Source organism: Pinus tabuliformis, chromosome 4_2 (genome assembly GCF_031772625.1).
Source record: "Pinus tabuliformis cultivar Carrire ecotype Pingquan chromosome 4_2, CPIR1, whole genome shotgun sequence".
Lineage (NCBI taxonomy): Eukaryota > Viridiplantae > Streptophyta > Pinopsida > Pinales > Pinaceae > Pinus > Pinus tabuliformis.
Genome location: NC_142304.1, coordinates 861,821,248 through 861,842,570, shown reverse-complemented (window position 1 = coordinate 861,842,570; position 21,323 = coordinate 861,821,248). Strand labels below are relative to the sequence as shown.

Here is a 21,323-nt window from a genome sequence, read left to right as displayed (position 1 = left end):
TATTTTAGAACCAAATACTTATATCTATGCTTCAATATTCCCTTTGAATAACTTCAAACTGATTTTTTCAAATAAAAGTTATGACAAAATTTAAAAAATACACACATTTTTCTTGCTTTTTTGGAGCTCTATATTGCAATTGTTGTATCTTTGTAATTTCAAATTTCCAAGGTCTGAAATTCGGTCTTGTGGTAGCCCTATGAAACTTCTTTCCAATTCCACAAGTCAGGACAATATTGGATTCTTCAATATAGAGTTATGTCAGATCTCCCACAATGGCCTGATTATCTGGATCATATGTCAGAAAATATAGCGAACTAAGATATGAAATTTTTACACGAAGTTCACCAAAATTTCGGCTCCACGTGGTCGAAATTTCAGCTTCTGAAGCCTCGTAGAAAAAATGTTATAGCGAAAATGTCAAGATGACTTGTTTGAAGAAGCGAAACCCTAGAATCCAAAGCTCTGAAACCAAATGTTATGCAACCAGCTCACAAAAATGATAGATGAACGACTTAAAAATTATCCTCTTCGAGGGGGAAACCTCCTTTACATTACATAAAAGAACAATTCTTGGATGATTCAAATGATAAAACCTCTTTATTATATATACGAGTCTAAGGGATCGTAATATAATTAGAGCCTACATAAAAATAATAATGTAAGGGCACAAAAATAACAATAGTGGGATTCTATGGGGAATAAAAATAACAACGTGGGGGATACATGGGCATAGAAATAACAATAGGGGGCTACACTAATAAAAATAAAGGGAATACACTAGTATTATAAGGACCTAACATTGTAGGAATGCTACAATTTTCAGTTCAAATTGTCATGCATTAAGTGGTGTTGAGAAGATAGTCTTGTAGTGAAAAATATACCAATTTCCCCATTCCCCATACCTCCACCAATTTGCACACAGAAATGCCTATTCAATAATTTTTCAAACCCTTAAATTATGAAAGCTTTATCTACTGCCAGATGTAATCCAACATTGCATCCTAGGTTGACCTTCTAAAGTTGCATCCCACCAATATTCAAAATCAAATATCGAAAATAATTTGATCAATGACAATATACCCATATAATAATAATTACTATTGGATCAGCTTGAGGACACAAGTAAAATTCAAAATTTCTAGGATAGAAAATATGGGCATGTATAATAATACCTACATCCAAATAATGAAGAATTCGTTGCTCTATTTTACTTCAACACATACTGGAAACATAAAGGAGAGGATCAAGCATTCACATGCAACCTGGTAGATTTTGAACCATGGGAAATAAATAATGATTCACACTAATGGTTTGGATACCTATATGATGGATAATTCTAATAGAGTTGTACTTATCCAAATTATAAAATTTACAGAGAATACTTGCCTAGCTGGACATTTCCTGGACCACTACTCAGAAATAACTTTGTGTGATGAATCTTCCAGGGTTAATTTATCTCAAAATGTCATGTAAGTTTTATACCATGTTTTTCGTGGTCAATACTCTATCATAACCCAAGTACGCATCTATAGTAAATCACATAGCATATATATGTTTTCCCAGAACAAATTTCAAAAGAAAAATGGGCAATTTCTCCAACAAATCTCGTGTTAATAAGGTATAATAAAAAGTAGGTGTTGTTGTAGCCATGAGGCCAAGAGATGGCAAGGTGACCATTGTCCACGATCCAAAGTGGAGATCTTCAACCATCATATTAAAGAACCTTGAATAGGTTCGACCTTAACTCCAAAACCCATGTGATCCCCCAAATTCGGTAGGGCTCGACACGACCACCATCCAATAGACACCTTCACTATGGGTAACCACTAATAGGAAGGTGGACCTCCATGTTGTAGCGGCTACAACCACCCTCCAAAATTTTCCCTTAGCTTCGTTTTGGAGCCTCCCTACCAACCTTTCACAACAGCATATCTTGTCTTTTCAAGTACACAAGATTCAGTGATCTTCTTGCAAAATGACAACCTATCCATCAAAGCTTGTTGCATCCCCCTCACAGGATGTTTCACCGGACTTGGTCCAGTTGCAGGCTGAGCGACTCCCTCAAGAATTTGTCCAATTATGGAGGGCAACCAGCCTTCCCTCCAGAAATTGCGCAATTCTATTTGGAAGCTTGTTGGGCTCTAGAATTGCACAAATATGCCTGTCACTATTCACTAAGAAAATTGCGCAATTCCTCCCAACAGGGCTACTCAGCCTAGAAATTGCGCAATTCCTCCCAACAGGGCTACTCAGCCTAGAAATTGCGCAATTCTAGGCAAGTCAGCTGCTTTGCCCAGAAATGCGTATTTTTTCCTCCCAGCTGAGCAGACTATTGCATGTGCAGTTGAGTTGACCGGTTCCCTCCGGGACTGAGCAAAACTGATTTGCATGCATGGGATGCTCCTCCCAAGGCAGCATGCAAAGACATCCCTTGATTGAGGGATCTATTTTTAATAGTTGGAGGTTACATGCAAGGATCATCTCAGAAACCTCTCGCCAAGTGTCGCTTTTCCTATATTTGTGGCATGCATGTCACAACCTCGATCTTATCAAAACTCATCAACTAGATGTTGTAGTGCGCATTCCTCACATTGACCTTGTATCTCTGGCATCCCGCATTGCATCTAGGAGTCGTCATCACATTCAGCTCAACTATCTTTGGGTAAGCCCGCTGCTCATGACTTGTGCTGCATTTCTGTTGCCTTTTGTGTTTCACATTGTGTGAGTGTTGTCTGCTTGATTTCGGTGAGTGCTTACTGTTGTTTGTATGCATAATATCTTGTACTAGCATCGTTTCAGTTTTCGTTTGCATCTCACTACTGTCGCATGCATGACACTGTTTTTCACGGACAGTCGCCATTCTGGCGACTTGCTTCACACACATGCATGTTTTCCCATTTTCCAAATCCTGCACTCATTGTTTGCATGAATGACCATTCACTCTCGTTTGCACTCATCTCACCATGCATTTAGACTTCTCATGTTTTCAATCGCTCGTTGGCCGGACTTGGCTACCTTGGCCTAGACCATGCCTTGCCCGGCTAGCACTGTGAATTTCCGAAAGCGAAGGGTCTGCCTTCCCTCTAGAAATTATGCAAGCCTAGCCAAGCACTAACCTCCAGGCTTGCATTGCGCAATTCTTGGAGGCAGTGTCCCGTTGGCCCTAGAAGCTGCGCAATGTAGTTTGTTGGTTGAATGTCACTGCTGACTGAAATTTTAGTCCTTAGTAGGTCAGGCTAGACTGTGAATTGTGTAGTTCCAGTAGTAAATCATCCTCCCAATAGCCCAGACTATCCCTTGCATAGTTTTGGCAGTTAATCGTCCGACCTCCCGGCGGAAATTGCGCAACCTTCATGACTAATCACACAGGTATGTTGCAAGTCATTTCTCAATTTTTTTTTGGTTTTCTACTGACATATTGCTTTCCATGAGTGTTTCTATGCCTCCAAGCATCACAGGTGTTCATCTATCTCTCAACAACACAAGTACAATGGCCTTCAGGAGAGTAGAGTTAAAGGACATCGTTGAGAGCACAACGGAGTTTGTAGCCAAGCAAGTTTCTTTGAGATTGACTACCTGTGAAGACATCAAGTTGTTCATAGACAAGGACATCAAGACAATATGGCAGCATCATCACAACAAGCAGCACCATCGTAACAGCAGAAGGAAACACACCTACACGCAACGATGCAAGAGGAAGGTTGTTGATAGCATAGAGGTGAAGCAAAGCTGCAAGTCCAAAGTAGATCCACTCTTGACTATAGAAGCTCTCGAGATTGATGTTATGAGGTGACGACAGGACAAGATGGTCGCACAAGGGCAGAGGAAGGAACTGAGAAGGAGTTTCATGTGCTAAAGCAGCAACTCAAGGAAGAACATGAGCTGCATAGACTAGAGAATGAGTTGCAGTAGGAATAGGTACAGCGGCAGGCGCAACATGCACGCACAGATGAAACTACACCCGTACAAGTTATAGATCCATCCCAGCAGTTGGCACAGAGCAGACATGGTGAGCATTTTTGTTGACTGCATGCAAGGGAATTCAATAGCATGCATTTCATTGTGCGCACACATGCGATCTAACCCATTTGGCACACTCATCGAGGCAAAGACAAGAAGAAAGTCTGACTGGAGTTGAACATGCAGTTGACAGTTGATGCGCATGACCACCGACACACATTAGGAGATCAGCACAAACACTATGCATAAGTGTGTTGCTGGTTCGGCCACACCCAAGAAGACCATGCACATGTTAGCAGACGACTTGGATGGAGGAGCCACACCAATGCACCAGGATGCAACAGAGGTAAGAGTTCACTTCAGCAAGATGTCACCATGGAGCGCATGCACACCATCACGGACAACCAAGCTTGGCATCAACTCACCACCTTCACCATCACAAGCATGTCAAAGAGTTGGTCTCATCACAACGGACTGAGTGTCAATGATGTCTTGCATGGCTTTCTCAAGTCATTTTGTCTCACATGGGCACATGTGCATTGTAATGTAATGTCTTGTTAAGTGGAAGTTCAAGTGTCGATAGTTGGATGTAACAGCCATAGAGTAGATGAAGAGTCATGAGGGTAGATGAATTGTTAAAAATGGGAATTTCAAGAGTCACCCCACCCTTTGCTATAAATAGAACCTAATAACTAATTGTAAAGGCTTTTGGTCAGCTAAGCTTCTGATAGGACTATCTTAGAGAGAGCTTGGACAGTACTGTAACGAGCCTTGGCTTCTCCACTGCATAGATCTAATGTATCTCTTTGGAGGAGCAGGCGGTCGTGGCTATAACGTTCCGCTGTCGGAACTAGTAGTTGGACATGGATGTATTGTATGAATGGAACTTACACTTCTTAATATAACAAAAGTCAACACGTTTCATGCATATGTTGTATTTTATTTCAGCTATCTGTTTACTCTAAATGATATATGTATTTGTTTGCTTACGCATGCATGTATAGATATTTATGTGTATGTATGTATGAATCTTTCTGAAATGTGTTGTTGGTTTAACCATCACTTTGGATTGCTAGCTAACTTGCCTTCCATGTTGTGATGCATCTTTTCTCGTGTGTTCCCTTCTTAACTCTGTGCTATCACAGGTTTCCAAGGGGCGCACTCATCTCAACCCTCGTGTATTAGAACCTCTCATGTACCTTCCTTGGCTCACTGCATATGTCACACCCTTGCTACCAACAGAGTTATCTTACTTGCCTTTGTACGAAATCGCAGTCAAGGCATTACCGTACGACCCACTGCTGGGACTCCTACACCAAACGGTCTGAGGTCTAATTGGGACTTCTTACCGGGGAGATCCCCTGACATGTTGGTGGGTCCAACACCATCAACACTCCATTAAGGTTCTTATGTAGATTCAAAATCTATTGTAGAGGGAACCTTGTGGGGTAATTTGATGCATCTTGTAGAATTAACACATAGTCGAAGACAACACACAAAATTATTTGGGTCGATGAGAAGTACCTTCAAAGAGGAGAATAAAGTGTCTTGTCATGAATCGCCAAAGAATAGAGAAAGAAATTTGTAAATCACGAGAGAACCGAGAAAGAAACTTGTTGGAAGAAGCACTGAATCACCAGAGAACCGAGCAAGAAATTTGTTGGAATAAGCACATGTATGTTGAATAAAAATAAATGGAGGTTAACCCTACGAGGCCACAAGGCCATAACTAATAACCAATAAGTTATATTTCCACTACTTAGAAATATTCAGCTTCATCGTCACTCAACCATTCACCGCACCCACTTCATCCCTCCACAACTTTCCTTATTGGGATCTAAGGGCACTCGTGGTTGACGAAGAAGGCAGTATGTGCATGTATCCTTCCATAGCTCTGCTTCGTCCCTTCATAGTTGATTATTAGTGCATGGAGGAAGGGTTGTATTCAGTTCTTTCCCTAATTGTTAGTCTTTTTTTCTTTTTGCTAACTATTACTTTTTTTCTTAACTATTAGTTTTGTTGCTAACTATTAATCTGACGACACACCATTTTTCAATCATCTAACACTCAATCCAACGTTGCAGACCAGTGCAATGTGGTAGCTAGGAGAGTTATTCTCGAACGGGAACACCTTACGACATAATTAGATGAGAGGGAAACATATTTCAATCCTAAATATATTGTCTTCACGTTTGAAGACTAAGTGTCTACTTTACAACCTTCCATTGTGTGTTGCAAAGTGATCTGCACACATGATTACATGTGCAAGTGTCTATCATATTAATCAGATTTTTCATTATACTTAGTTTATTTTTTCACTCTTTGCAAAATAGTTGGTAAGAACACAATTAACTAATATTTATATGTTTGGAACTAATATTTGATAATTGTGATATAAAATTACATTCTAAAAACTATTAATAGTGAGACTTATATATTTTAAGATTTTGTAGGAACAATAATATTTAATTTTCATAGATTAATCTTTTTCTAATTTGAACTTTCTCAAAAAGATTGAGAGGGATTTATGCAATTACAATATAATTAGTATTTAATATCTTATTATTATATATTTCTCTTAATTTATCTTTATTAAATTCCATAATAATATTAACTAGTGTAGATAAATAAATTAAATGATTGGTAAATGCCAATAAAAAATAATCCATGACAACTATTAGAACACTTTCTCTATACTACATCTCATATTCTTATGAGTAAAAAATCTAAAAAATTAATTAAATTACAAATTTATTTTAAATTGTTATTATTAATTACAAAAAAAATTAACATATGAGTTAAACACATCTACATTAAAAAATGTAACAATATTATTAACCATGAAGATTCACCTCTACTTTACCATGCAGATTCTGGACATGTAAATAGGATTTGTTTCAGGCTTATCAATAACATATGCCCAAAAAACCAAACTCCTTCCTATGCTATTTGTTCATATGACTTTTTTTTGGATTTGATAGGAGCATTCTATAGCATAGTATGAAGGAAATGTATAATTCCTTCCTTACTTAACGTTGAGTTGATGGTATAATATAAATAAAAGTATTTGGTTAGTTAATATTAAAGCATTATAAAACATAGTCTCACTTTAAGTATATTACAACCTAGTATTAAGAAGACATAGTAAAAATATTTCAATCTCACTCTTAATTATAAATAAATTTTTTCTATTATATCAATTTTAGAAAGAAAAAAGTAATAAAAAAAATAATAATAAAAACTTCTATTTACATATTTACATACAGGACATGAATATTTGAATATCCATGTTTTGAGAGAGATACAGATGTTGACCATAAAAATATTTTAATGTCTAAAAAAAAGTAATTATATTACTTCCTGGGAGAGAGGTATGTAATTCATTCAATTCTTAATATAAAATTAATATATGGTATTGAAAAATATTAATAATAATTAAAAAAATCAATAACATATTTCAATATATAAGATTAAGTAATATAGTTATGTATTAAAAAACATATTAATAAAAAAAAATATTTTAATGTTGACAATGTAATCCATAAATTAAATTGTTCAATGTCCATTGTTAAATACAAAGTTTTATAAATAAATTGTTATGGCTAAAACATTTCAATTAATCTTCTTAATTTAGATTTTGGTCATTTTTTCAAGGTCAATTTTGAATCCAACAAATATTTGTTGGAATTGCAAGTTTAAGTTATGTGTTCTACATAATTAAAAAATTCAAGACTTTGAATCCATTTAGCATTTAAAACTGCAATTTAAATAATGAAAAATCACATATACACAAACATATAACTACTAAAACCAATTACTATTATAATTTATAGATTATATATATATATTAAAATTACAATTTAATATATCCCAAATACGATAAAGCGTCTATGAAACATATTCTCCAATGCAATCAACTTTATGAAATACCATTCCTTTTAAATTTGGGAACTTGTGAAAGATCTCGGGCCAGTAACCTTTTATATATTATTATAAAATGCTTAATTATTTATCAATGTTTATGATAATCATATAGGGCTTTTTTAAGTTACATTTCCTTAGGTTTAAAGCATGCTACTTAAATACTTGAGTGTGAGATATGTATTATATGTATTTTATTGTGAGTGTAAGATATTTAATGCTTACATTTTTAACTATCTTTTTGCAATATTACATATTTCTTAATTATTAAACATGGTTAAAAATACAATTCGGATGTTATTTAAAATTCTCCTATTATTTTGGAGAACGACCAGAAATAGAGTTGCTTAATGTCAAGCGTCATAGGAAAAATTTGGAAATTCATGTCTTTCATTCTTACCGCGTTGTAAGTCGTACGCACATTTTGCTACCATATCCTCAGGAAACACAAGTCTCTCCTTTCCGCGTTGTAAGTCGTGCTTCGCAACTTCAAACCATAGTGGCTTTCATGTTTCCGCGTTACAAGTCGTGCGCCCATTTTGCCACGCAACTTTAAACCATATTTTAACAATCTACGCTTTAAACTTGATCTAAATTTTCGGCATATGGCTATTTCTATTTGCATTGCTCTGTATATGCGAAATTTCCTTATGACTCAGAGGGAATGTTCGAAGTGGCAGGCCTCCGCATGGACTATACTCTCGTCAAAATGTAATCGCAAATTTCGTTAAAAAATATTTCCTGATGAAACCGTAGCTGAAACGCTCTCCGAGAAACCAGGTGGCACGAGTTTTTGTTTTTGCGATCAACGCAAAATTAAACCATTTAACCAGATAATGAGTTAATGAGCGTCTCAGTGGTAATGGGAGGAAAGAATTTAAGCAGAGGATGAGTTAATAAGGAGATATTTTTTGTTAATAAAATTTATAATTTAGACGTTTTAAATATCCACCGACTATCTACAGTTCACAAAAAGACTAAAAGTGGAATACTGTTGTGAATTTTTTTACTTTGCGCACATTCCCATTTCTGGTTGCGTGGAAAAGTACAGTACTCTGGGATTGTTTATATTAAGTGCCCTGCTTCATATTATACCCAACATATTTTTGCAACCATCGGCCTCTTGTAGTAGTCGGTCTGTGTGGTTAATGAGAGTACTTCCATAATTATAGTTCTGAGAATTCTGTTCCACTGCGACAATCAGGGAGTTGTCAACATAGATTCATTCATTACGAGATGAGGAAGCATAAACTCGCCATTGACATCTCCTTTTTCCTCATTTCCTTGTTTCTATACCCATCATCTGCTATGATCACCGATTCATCATTCCATGGAGATGCCAGAGTGCTGATTTCAATGAAAGAAGGAATGGCCGATTCTAGCCATCTGTTAGATAGCTGGAGTGTCTCCAATCACACCACCTATTGCTCGTGGACTGGCGTCCAATGTGACCATGTTGGCCAAGTAGTGGCTCTACATCTCTCCTACATGAGTATTTCCGGACCATTTCCTACTGAGGTCACAAATCTGCAAGCCCTCCGTTTCCTCAACATCTCCAACAACTTTCTCACTGGAAGCCTGCCCTCCAACATATCAAAGTTGAAGAACCTAAAGGTCCTTGATGTCTTTTACAACAATTTGTCAGGGGCATTGCCACTTGATGTGAGCTATCTAGCGAAGCTCAACCATCTTGAGCTGGGAGGAAATTTCTTTTCGGGAAGCATTCCTTGTGAGTATGGGAATTTAACGAATTTAGAATATCTTTCATTGTATGGAAATAGTTTAAATGGAAGAATACCAAGAGAGCTTGGCAATCTTGTGAACTTGAAAAAACTTTATTTAGGCTATTACAATGTATTCGATGGAGATATTCCTGTCGAGATAGGAAATTTGAGCAAGCTTGTGGAACTCGATATGTCTGGTTGTGGTCTTACTGGCGCTCTTCCTTCTCAGCTTGGTGGTCTGAAAAATCTAGCTGCAATGTATTTATATGATAATAGCATCACTGGCCGTATTCCCCCCGAACTGGGTAATCTTACGAGCTTAAGATGCATGGATCTGTCCAATAACTCTCTCTCTGGACAAATACCCATGGAACTCTCGGAGCTAAAAGAGTTAAAAGAGCTGTATCTGTCCTCGAACATACTACATGGCGAGATTCCACCTTTCATTGGTGATTTGCCATATTTGGAGGATTTGAACCTTTGGGGGAACAATTTCACAGGCCAGGTGCCTCAGCAACTGGGCATGAGTGGAAAGCTTGTGGAAATGGATATTTCTAAGAACAAACTGACCGGCTCCATCCCTCATAGTCTTTGTAAGGGTGGAAGGCTGGAGATATTGACTATAGAAAATAATTTATTCTTCGGCCCTATTCCTGATTCTTTGGGAAAATGTAATTCTCTTCATATGGTCCTCATGCAGAAAAATTATTTGAATGGTTCGATCCCTGCAGGCTTACTGTACTTACCCATGCTGACTCTGATCCAACTGCAGAACAATTATCTGAGTGGGAGCATATCGGAGCAAATTAATGCTGTATCCTCCATGCTATTGCGGCTTGATATTTCCAATAATCGTTTGAGCGGTTCTCTTCCTTCTTCCATAGGTAAATTATCTGCCTTGCGGAAGCTTCTCATCCATGGAAATCGATTAACGGGTAATGTTCCACCAGAGATTGGCCGACTGATGAATATTTCTACGATCGATTTCAGCGAAAACAGGTTTAATGGTATCATTCCTAAGGAGATTAGCAACTGTGCTTTACTTGAATCCATTGATCTTAGCCAGAATGAGTTCAGAGGTCCAATCCCAGTGGAAATCAGCAGGATGAAAAATCTCAACCGTCTGAACGTATCCGGAAATCAGTTGAACGAGAGCATTCCAAGAGAATTTGGAAAAAAGATATACGCAGACTTCTCAAACAACAACTTTTCAGGCGTCGTTCCAGACAGTAGTCTGTTTTATTTTGTCAATGTAAGTGGGAATCCATATTTATGCGGAGCTCAATTACGCTCTTGTGGGTCGAGACACACCAAAGTTGGACTTCTTTTAGCTCTCTTAGCGTTTGGACTCGTCATCTTCTGCTCGCTGGCCTTGGCATGTCTGGCGGCCGTAAATAAGGCAAAAACCATTGGGAAGGACGGCGAGGGCAGGTCCTTGCAGATGACGACCTTTCAGAAAGTCAACTTTGGGACCGAGGACGTCTTGAAATGCATAAAAGAGGAGAACACAATCGGCAAAGGAGGAGCGGGAATTGTGTATAGAGGGATCATGCCTGATGGTGAACAAATTGCAGTCAAGAAGCTTACAAGTATTGGCACCTTCAATGGATGTGCGAACGATTATGGTTTCTCTGCAGAAATCAGGACTTTGGGAAAAATCCGCCATCGTCACATAGTTAGATTGCTGGCATTTTGCTCCAACCATGACGCCAATCTTCTGGTGTATGAATACATGCCTAATGGAAGCCTAGCAGAGCTGCTTCATGGAAACAATGGACGGCATCTGGATTGGGATAACAGGTACAAAATAGCAGTGGAGGCTGCCGAGGGATTGTGCTATCTTCACCACGATTGTCAGCCGAGTATCATTCATCGCGACGTCAAATCCAGCAACATTCTTCTGGACTCCAACTTTGAAGCACATGTTGCAGATTTTGGCTTGGCCAAGTTCTTGCATCATTCTGGTACCTCCGAATGCATGACCTCAATACCAGGATCCTTTGGCTACATAGCTCCTGGTAAATTGTTGTATCAATCTTTTTCTCATTTTAGAACTAATTTATTTTTATTGTAGTCTATAACCAATTTCATTAGGTCGCCTAACAGTTTTACTGTCCAGGTCACTGGTGTGGAAGATATCGCACAAAATCATTTCAACAAAGTCGAGCCATTCTTAATTTTAAATTTGTTTTTGAATCTAACATTCAACTTAACGTTGATTATTGAATTAACAGAGTACCTGTACACTCTGAAATTGGACGAGAAGAGCGACGTATACAGCTTTGGTGTGGTTTTGCTTGAGCTGATCACGGGTAAGGAGGCGGTGGGTGAATGTGAATTTGAAGAAGGCATGAACATAACAGGGTGGGTGAAGAAGATGACGAACTGGAAAAGAGAAGAAGTAAAGAAGATTATAGATCCGAGGCTCAGCAGCATCCCAATGCGAGAAGCGATGCACATATTCTTCGTGGCTCTGCTATGCACACAAGAACAGCCGGTCCATAGGCCTACTATGCGGGAGATAGTCCAGATGCTCACATATTTTCTATAGACGAAGTCTCCGTCTCCTTAAGTAGATTGCAGATTCTCGGAAAATTTGGGAATCCGAGGGACATGGGCGCGATCAATTTTTTGATCGGCCATGTTCGTCAGATTTTTGAATATTCAAGAAATCTGCAAATTGATCATGCCCATATCCGTCAAATTCCCACGAGTCAGATTCGAGTTAAGCTCACCGGTCAGATTATGCTATGTTACGCTTTCTATCTCTCTGGATACCATGTTTGTAGGTGTATGTTCTTATTCTGATAAAACCTTTTACAATGTATTATTATTTGAAAGAATGCCAATACCATTTTTGCATGTTAAAGTGATTGGGTCATGATCCCGATGGAAGTGTTATAATATGATAGTGGTTACCTTACCAAATGCTTTATAAGTGAGGATGTGATTCGATATGATACTCATTTTTACATCAAAGATTTAAAATTATATTTAAGTATAAGTGTGAGTTAAATATTAATTATAATAATAATTTAATTATAATAAATTTAAAAATATATATTAATTAAATTAATATTAACTAAATATTAATTTTTTAATATTATTATTATAAAAATTAAATTTTATTAATATATTTTTTATTAAATTAGGAATAAAATAATTTAATAAATATTTATGAATGATGATGGTGGTGGTGGTTAACGTCTACTAAAACCAAATTTTGGTTTATCAAACCTAAAGAAACCAATATAAAAATAATATTTATAAATATTTAATCAAAATTTCACAATTTTATATCAAAACAAAATCAAAAGCTTTTTCATTATATAATATATTTGTCATTGGAAAATTTTTGCTTTTCATTTTTTATTAATATTTTTTAATGATGATGATTAATGTCCACTGAGACCAAACTTTGGTCTATCGGACCTAAAGAAACGAATTATTTAGTTTGATTTAAAATTTTATTCCTATGCTCAAAAAGCTTGGAGAGAAGCCCTCCGAGCTCACTTAATTTTGACAACGTAAAAGACTAAGAAGGTCAGTATTGAAACAAAGATTTTGAAACTGAAATCTAATGTGGTTGTACGAGGGGCACTCTAAGAGGAAGTGAGTTTCATCCTCAATGTCCGTATTCTCACAAAGATGGCATAACCTTTCCATCCATGGTGTTTTAGGACCCAACAACACGTTTCACTATGGAGCTCATGAGAGTTCATTCCAATCTTGGCTATATTAATTTTCTTCTTTGAGCTAGTTAAAACAGAGAGATACTTTTGATCTTCTAGGGTGGGGTTGATGACCTCCTTATAATATCTTAATTTTCTTTTAGCTGCTAAATCTTTCTCACACCACATTTTTTTTGAACTTAGAAGTAACAATATTTTTAATGTTATTAATGTTTTGCAATGCAACATTCTCGTCAATCTCCCAATGGTTTAACCAGGCCTTGGTGTCTTTATACCAACCTCATTTAAGCTTTATGTGGTTTCGGCTGGAATTTAAAGCTAGCTCAGGAAGTCTATGGTCTCCTATGTTATTGAGTTTGTGCTTGTACAACAAAAGCCTACTCATAGCTAGGATCTCGATAGGGGAAATACTCACTTCTACAAGGAGAATAGGATAGGGTGTGTTTCTTTTAATTTTGAGGTACCCACTTCTATAAGGAGAATAGGATAGGGTCTGTTGCTTTTAATTTTGAGGTTATACGTTATAAAACACTTCTGGATTTGCTCAATCTTTCTCCAGGATTCTCTAGAGATGTTACAACCCCAAACCTCACATCCATATAAGATAACCAGAGTGACTAAAGTTTTAAAGAGGAACTTCTTTCTATCCCACATTACGAGGTTTGCCCTTTTACAATTATTTTCAAGACCAAAATAAGCTTTCCATCCCCCATTAATATTTTTCTCAATGTTATAGTTCTAGTTGAGCTTATGATGAATATCAATTCCTGGGTACTTGTAGGAAGACACTTCCTCCAAATTACTATTTTCATACATAAAATTAGCTTAAGTGTCCTTCTTGGATTTGATAATCACAACTTTTGTTTTGTCAGTGTTAACAATCATACCCATGGTAGAGCAGAAATCCTTAAGAAGTATAAGTTGCTTATCAAAATCAGATGGGCACCTTGCGAGAAGAACAATATCGTCAGCGTAGAGAAGAAGGATGATGATGGTGGTGGTGGTGGTTAATGTCCACTAAGACCAAACTATAAAAAATGTTAATACTTTTTAATAAATATTATTATTTTTTTAAATTTTTTATTAATAATTTAAACTATAAAAAATGTTATATATTCATATAAAAAAACAATTTTTTTAATTAATTATAAATTTCAAAATAATTTTCTATAATTTATGTTTATTTATTTTTGGAAAATTTTACATATCTATAAAATTAAATTTAAAAAATCACATAAAAAAATATTTATAATTTTAATTATATATATATAAAATAATACTTCATATATATAAAGAGTAATATAGAATGTAATGGAAAAGAAAACAAATTCCTTTTGCAACATTATATCAAATATTTCTATTTCCTTGAAGATGACCTTCTTTTATAACCATGTAACATAAGTTAAATGCTAAATGGATTTCTTGATAGCCACCACTTTACTAAGGTAATGTTAATAATGTTTTCAAATACTAAATGGCTTTCTTGATAGATAGCCACCACTTTACTAAGGTAATTTTAATAATATTTTCAAATATACCTATATTAAATGTAGTGGTTGAACAAAAAGTGCATTTAGGGATAATTTATCTTCTATTCGTACTTTTCATTACTTTAACCTCACTCTTGAGCTAGTAATGATTCTTGAATATTTTAGAGAACAATTAAAAAATATCCTCGATCATTCCCGTGATGATCTCTTTTATATCTTCACTATGCTCTATATTCGAAGGATTATTTGCCGTGATGATCTCTTTTATATCTTCACTATGCTCTATATTCAAAGGATTATTTCTAATAGAGCCCATGACGTTACTTGAAGTGTCAAAATTGCTCATGATTTACCATAGATTTTCCACATTAAAGAGTGGTAGTTGTGTTAGTAGATGAGACTCCTAATATGTGACAATTAGTGGATGAGGAGGTAATGGCAGGTGGAAAGTAGTTGAAGTTGGTGATTTTTTAAGAGTTGAAGGAAACAATTGTGGCAAATGGTTGAAGTTGGTGGTTTTTTAAGAGATGAAAGTAATGATTAAGATAATGATGAAAATTGGTTTGAAGTGACGGTATTATTAGTAGTAGGTGTTTAGTAACAATAGATATTAAGGGATTGTGAATATAAGAAATTAATTATTATAACTTGATAGAGTGACTTAGAAGGAATATATATATATATATATGTGTGTGTGTGTGATTGATTAATATTCCTAGGTCATGTTATAAATGAACATGAACAACATTTTATACAAGTAGATTTTAAGAGATTAATTCTTTATATCTTATATCTTGAAATTATTGTAATTTATTAATTATTCATCTATATCTAACAATTAGCTTAATTTTTATATACATATATGCAATTTAATTTTGATGGTCACTATCAACAATTTTATGGAGTCCTTGAAAATTTTAAACCTAGCTAGGCATTGTCTGAACCTATCATTATCTTTCTAGCACTATCTTCCTACCTTCACCCTCATTGAACTTAACCTAGAATCTATTGATACTAGATCTTATAACTCTAGCCTAAGCTTTGGGTTTGACTCTAAATGTGTTTCTTACACTCTCTTTCTTATGATTTGACTCTAGATTTGGGCTTAAATTTTGCATTGGCTTCAAGTCTAGCATCTTATATTTACACCCGCATCATTAGCCTACTTCAAAATTCTTAAGAATAAATTCCAAATTGTTTTTAAAGATTAAAATGATATGTTAGTATTGTTCAAAAGTTATCTTAATGGAACAAGATTTTCTCATCAATTTAACAAATTTCTAAAATTTAAATATTACATAACTATGCATATTATTTTAATTAAAAAACACAATTCCTATGATAATAAAAAAATTCTAATAGAGAAAACACAATTTTTATCATATAATAAAAGAAAAAGCAATTTAGGCTCTATTAGTAAGCCGGTGGGATGAAATCACATTAAAATATATCACATCAAAACAATTCAAATTGCTAAAATGTGTTACTTAAAACTATACAAAATTTAATATAAAAAAAAACAATCACAATTTAAATTGCTAAAATGTGTTACTTAAAACTATACCAAATTTAATATAAAAAAAAACAATCACGTAGAACTTATAATTCTTAATTTACTTATGTCTTGTGGTCAGAAAATCTTCATTGATGATCATCATGCGAAAGACAAGGAACAACTTGGAATTTTTTAAAGGATATCGAGTACACATAAATAGGTTGGAATTTTTTAAGGATATCCAGTACACATAAATAGGTTGATAAGGATTTGATAGGTGCAACATTAAAAAAAAAAATCAAAATCAACTTGGAATTTTTTAAAGATTTCGAGTACACATAAATAGGTTGATAAAGATTTGATAGGGTGCAACATTCTTAAAAAAAAAATCAAAAGCTTATGAACTTAGAAGTATTATAAAAGGTTTTCTTTGCTTTCAAAAAATTATAAATCGGTTGATAAGGTTTGATATTTAAAAACTAAAACTACAAAAAATCTAATTAATTTATATAAATAAATAAAAAATCTACAAAATATTATATTTATTTACTCCTGCCCAAATTGGTCAATCTAACACTTTTAATTAATGTAAATGAAAATGAAAAAACAAACTTATTAATTTAAAATTACAAGCTTCCTAATATCTTGAAGCCGTTCTTATAACTTAAAGTTGGAATATCTTGATGTGATAGGTAACTCCTTTTGTTAAAAACAATATTCATTTATTACAAAATTAAGCAAAATGGGATCTCATGCTGCTTCTACATCATTACCGTTTACAAAGAAGAAATTTGTACATCAACACAGTACGCAAAACTAGAAATTTCTCGCGTTTTTCTTAAAGATGGAGAATGTTGGCAAAAAGTTCGGAAAACGTGAAACATTACCCCGATAATGTTGGGAATTCAAGGAGATGGTTGGCCTCCATTCCGGCTGCGTTGTCAAACCATATTCCAACAAAAGTCCTGCGCTTATCTCGCATTCCAACTTCAAACCATATTTTGAAGTTGGATCTGTGGGACTCTGGATCTGCGAAGTCTCCACGACGGCCGCGCTACTTCTACGTTATTGCGCTGCACATAACTATAAAATTCTCCTTTTTAAAGTTGGAGAAAGTTGAGAAAGGCAATTGGACAATGTCAAAAAGTCGATCGCTGAGAATTGCACTGACATGGGTGTGGTCAAAAAATTAATTGTGTCTATGTTTGTTTGATTTCGAATATTTGGGAAATCAGCGATCGATATAAAAATTGTCCCGATAATGATAGGAATTGAAGGAGATGGTTAGCCTCCATTCTGTCCATATTCCAAAAGCCCTGCGCTTATCTTGCATTCCAACTTCAAACCATATTTTGAAGTTGGATCTCTGGGACTCTGGACTCTGGATCTGCGAAGTCTCCACAACGGCCGCGCTACTTCTACGTTATTGCGCTGCACATAACTATAAAATTCTCCTTTTTAAAGTTGGAGAAAGTTGAAAAAGGCAATTGGACAATGTCAAAAAGTCGATCGCTGAGAATTGCATTGACATGGGACGTGGTCAAAAAATTGACTGCGTTCATGTTGGTTTGATTCCGAATATTTGGGAAATCAGCAATCATGTGAAAAAATTGACTGCGTCTATGTTTCGAATATTCCGAAAATTAGTAATCTACATAAAAATACCCAAATTAAATCTTCTTATAAAAATTTTGGAAATTCAAATACATCAACTTTTTCTCATTTATCGTTTTCTCATTGTCGAACTATATGTTCTAACAAAATTGCTCAACCATATGGCTTTGCAAACAAAATTCCTGCAACCTTATCGCTTTGCAAATTCAAACTTCAAGTGAGATCACGCATTCTAAGATTATTTAACAATTTTTACACGTTAAACTCCTCCTAATTTTTTTGGCCACAACTATTCATATGAAATCTGTAATTACTTTTGTTTTGGCAGCACATTGAATTTAAGGAATCTTGGAAGTGGCACGCAAGAACAGGGTGCCGTATACTCAGGCCAAAGAGTAAAACAGTAAACGAAGAATTTATAAAGAAAAATTGAAACAATTATAAACCTATCACATCGTAATTAAATTCATCCCCTAGAAAACCTGCAAAATGCTCTGGCTTTGGATTTGCTTTTAGGAGTATATTAATATTGCATTTAGATTTTGACAGGCTTTCTTTATAATTTTGATGACATTTACACCAGAAATGCCATTTAGATTTTGAAAGTTTTGTTTATAATTTTGGTGATATTTAGTATTTTTTTAATAAAATGTTTAAGGTATAATTTTATTTATGAGTTTATTTAATTTTGATGACATTTACATCACATATCCCATTTAGATTTTGAAAGTTTTGTTTATAATTTTGGTGATATTTAGTATTTTTTTAATAAATTGTTTAAGGTATAATTTTATTTATGAATTTGTTTGTAATATTACGATCATATATTTATCTAACTCCACATTTACCAAGTGTGGAGAGGGATCAAATCTCTCAAGATGCAAATGTCTTTTTCCATGCAAAATTTACTCCACATTTACCAAGTGTCCAGAGGGATCAAATCTCTCAAGATGCAAATGTCTTTTTCCATGCAAAATTTAAAAGAAGGTTTGACTCCCAGAGATTTGATTCCTCCCTTGTTAATTTGGCATCTCAATGACAAATTCCAAAAGAAGGTTTGACTTCAATAGATTTGATTCCTCTCAGTGTTAATTCGGTAGCTCTGTGACAAATTCCAATGAGTGGACTAGATTCCTATCTGTGTTAATTTGGCATCTCAGTGACAAATTCCAAAAGAAGGTTTGACTTCAATAGATTTTATTCCTCTCTGTGTTAATTTGGTAGCTCTGTGACAAATTCCAATGAGTGGACTAGATTCCTATTTTCGAGAGGACCAAAATTGAGTTTTGAAGTATGAGATAGGGGAAGTATATTTTTGAAGTGAAGCCCATAATATCACATTTGATCAATTCGGTCTATAGGACAAATTGCCCCTCCTCCAACACCTATAAATACAAGTGACCTCAATCTCATTTGAACATCATCACACATCAACTTTTCTTCTTCTCTTTCAACCTAATTGGTTCATACATGCCTGAGGCAGCTATTCTCTTCACACGTGTGGGTAAGAAGGACAAAATTACAGGTGGCCGAAATATGAAGTTGTTATGCAATTTGACGAGCATTTACTTTGACTTTCTATGATGATTTTTGGTTCGATTTTTTGGGAGAATCTTTGTCCCTCTATGCTGCCATTTGGGCACAAAAATCAAGGCATTTGGAGCACTTCGATTGTAGGAGAAATGACAGACCTAACTGTAGAATTTTCTATCTCCTTTGACCAAATTTGACTTAGTATTCTTGGATTGTTTTAGGCTGATTTTGACAAGCATTTGAGGCCGAATTTATGGAATATTGACCGAGATATTGGAGGACAAATTTGACTGTTGACTTTGACTGGTTAGGGCACACTTTGACTGTTGTTGACTTGGACAGAATTGCAGATTATGACAGTTGACCAAATTTGACAATTGACACATATTTTTGGATATTGGTTGGTTGAATTGTTGTACAAGTCAAAATTTTGACTATGATACTTGGGATCATTGTACTCTTTGTTGAACATTTTATGAAAATTATCTAATAGAAGAAGAATTTCAAAGGGTTTTCCCCCTTGTGGGGTTTTTCCCTGGTCTTTGACAAAATCAGTGTCTGTTGCTGATGTTTTGATTGTCTCTTATTGTCATTGCATTTATTGTTCCATCTTTAGTTACTATTGATTATTAGAAAAATTAATTATTGTTGAAAGATTATTAATTGAAAAGGTGAATTAGGCTAAAGTAATTGAAATAACATAGAAGTAGTGGAAAAATTAACATGGAATCAGAGCTAAGGTGAAGGACAAGCCCAAAGGAGACAAGAGCTAGAGAAATCATCTTTGGAAAAGATGAAGGAGTCTATTTAATTAAGTCAAGATGTCTACCACATTCTTCAAGGAAGTTGAGAAGCTGGGAGACTCATCAAACTTTGTTGCTTGTAATATTAAGTTGGAAATCATAGCAGATGACAATGATGTCTGTGAGTACATACAAGGAAAAGTACCAAAGCCTCCGGAAAATGTTCTCATTGATGCCAAGAAAAAGTACAAGAAAGGTGAGTTAGAAGAAAAGAAAATAATTGTTGATGGTTTACAAGATCATTTACTTGCCAATGTTGGAAATTTGAAGAAGTCTAAGGATATGTATGATAAGGTATCCAACATGTATGAAGTCAACAATTTGAATGAAATCATCTCCTTGAATGATCAACTCAAAGATATGAAGATGAATAAAGGATAATATGTGCAATCTTATATCATGAGGATATCTCATCTTAAATATCAATTAAAGAGAAGTGGGGAAATTGTACCTGACAAGGAGTTGGTGTTGGTAACCCTGAGAGGTCTCCCTCCTATTTAGGAAACCTTCATTACTGCCATAAGCAATAACAAAAAATTTCCATCATTTGATGAGATTATTGGAAAGCTCACTCAAGAAGAATCTAGGATGATTTCAAGAGGGAGAATTAAAAAACATGGAGAAGGAGAGCTCGCTACATTTGTTACTCAAGATAAAAAGAAAAAGGGAAAAGGAAGACCATCTAGTTCAAATAGACCCTCTCCCAATTCAAATGACTCTAATCGAAGATCAAGGGATATTGAATGTTACAATTATCACAAGTGTTGTCACTATGCCCAAGATTGTCTAAGAAAAAGAGATACTCCAAGATCTAACTAAAGCTACAACAACAATAGGTACAATGATAGAAGAAGAAGTGATTATAGAAGAAGGGGAGATGATAGAAGACAAAGAGATGATCGAAGAAGAAGAGATACTCTAGATGATCACAAAGAAAGTCCTCGTACTCAAAATAAGTCAAGAAACTCCAGGTATGAAAGTAACTTAACTACTATTCAATCTGAATACATTTTTATTTCAACCCTTTTTGGTTCTTCTCTTCCAGATTCATATAATAGTTGGCTAGTAGATAGTGGGGATTCTAGACA

At 34.9% G+C, this 21,323-nt stretch overlaps 1 protein-coding gene across 1 annotated transcript; it reads left to right on the top strand.

Annotated features, from left to right (window-relative positions):
* Positions 1-9,120: 9,120 nt before the first annotated feature.
* LOC149172390 (uncharacterized) lies at positions 9,121-12,159 on the top strand. The gene is made up of 2 exons (XM_089426308.1): positions 9,121-11,626; positions 11,843-12,159. Exons 1-2 carry the CDS (start codon positions 9,121-9,123, stop codon positions 12,157-12,159), a joined length of 2,823 nt encoding a protein of 940 aa, XP_089282434.1.
* Positions 12,160-21,323: the final 9,164 nt, after the last annotated feature.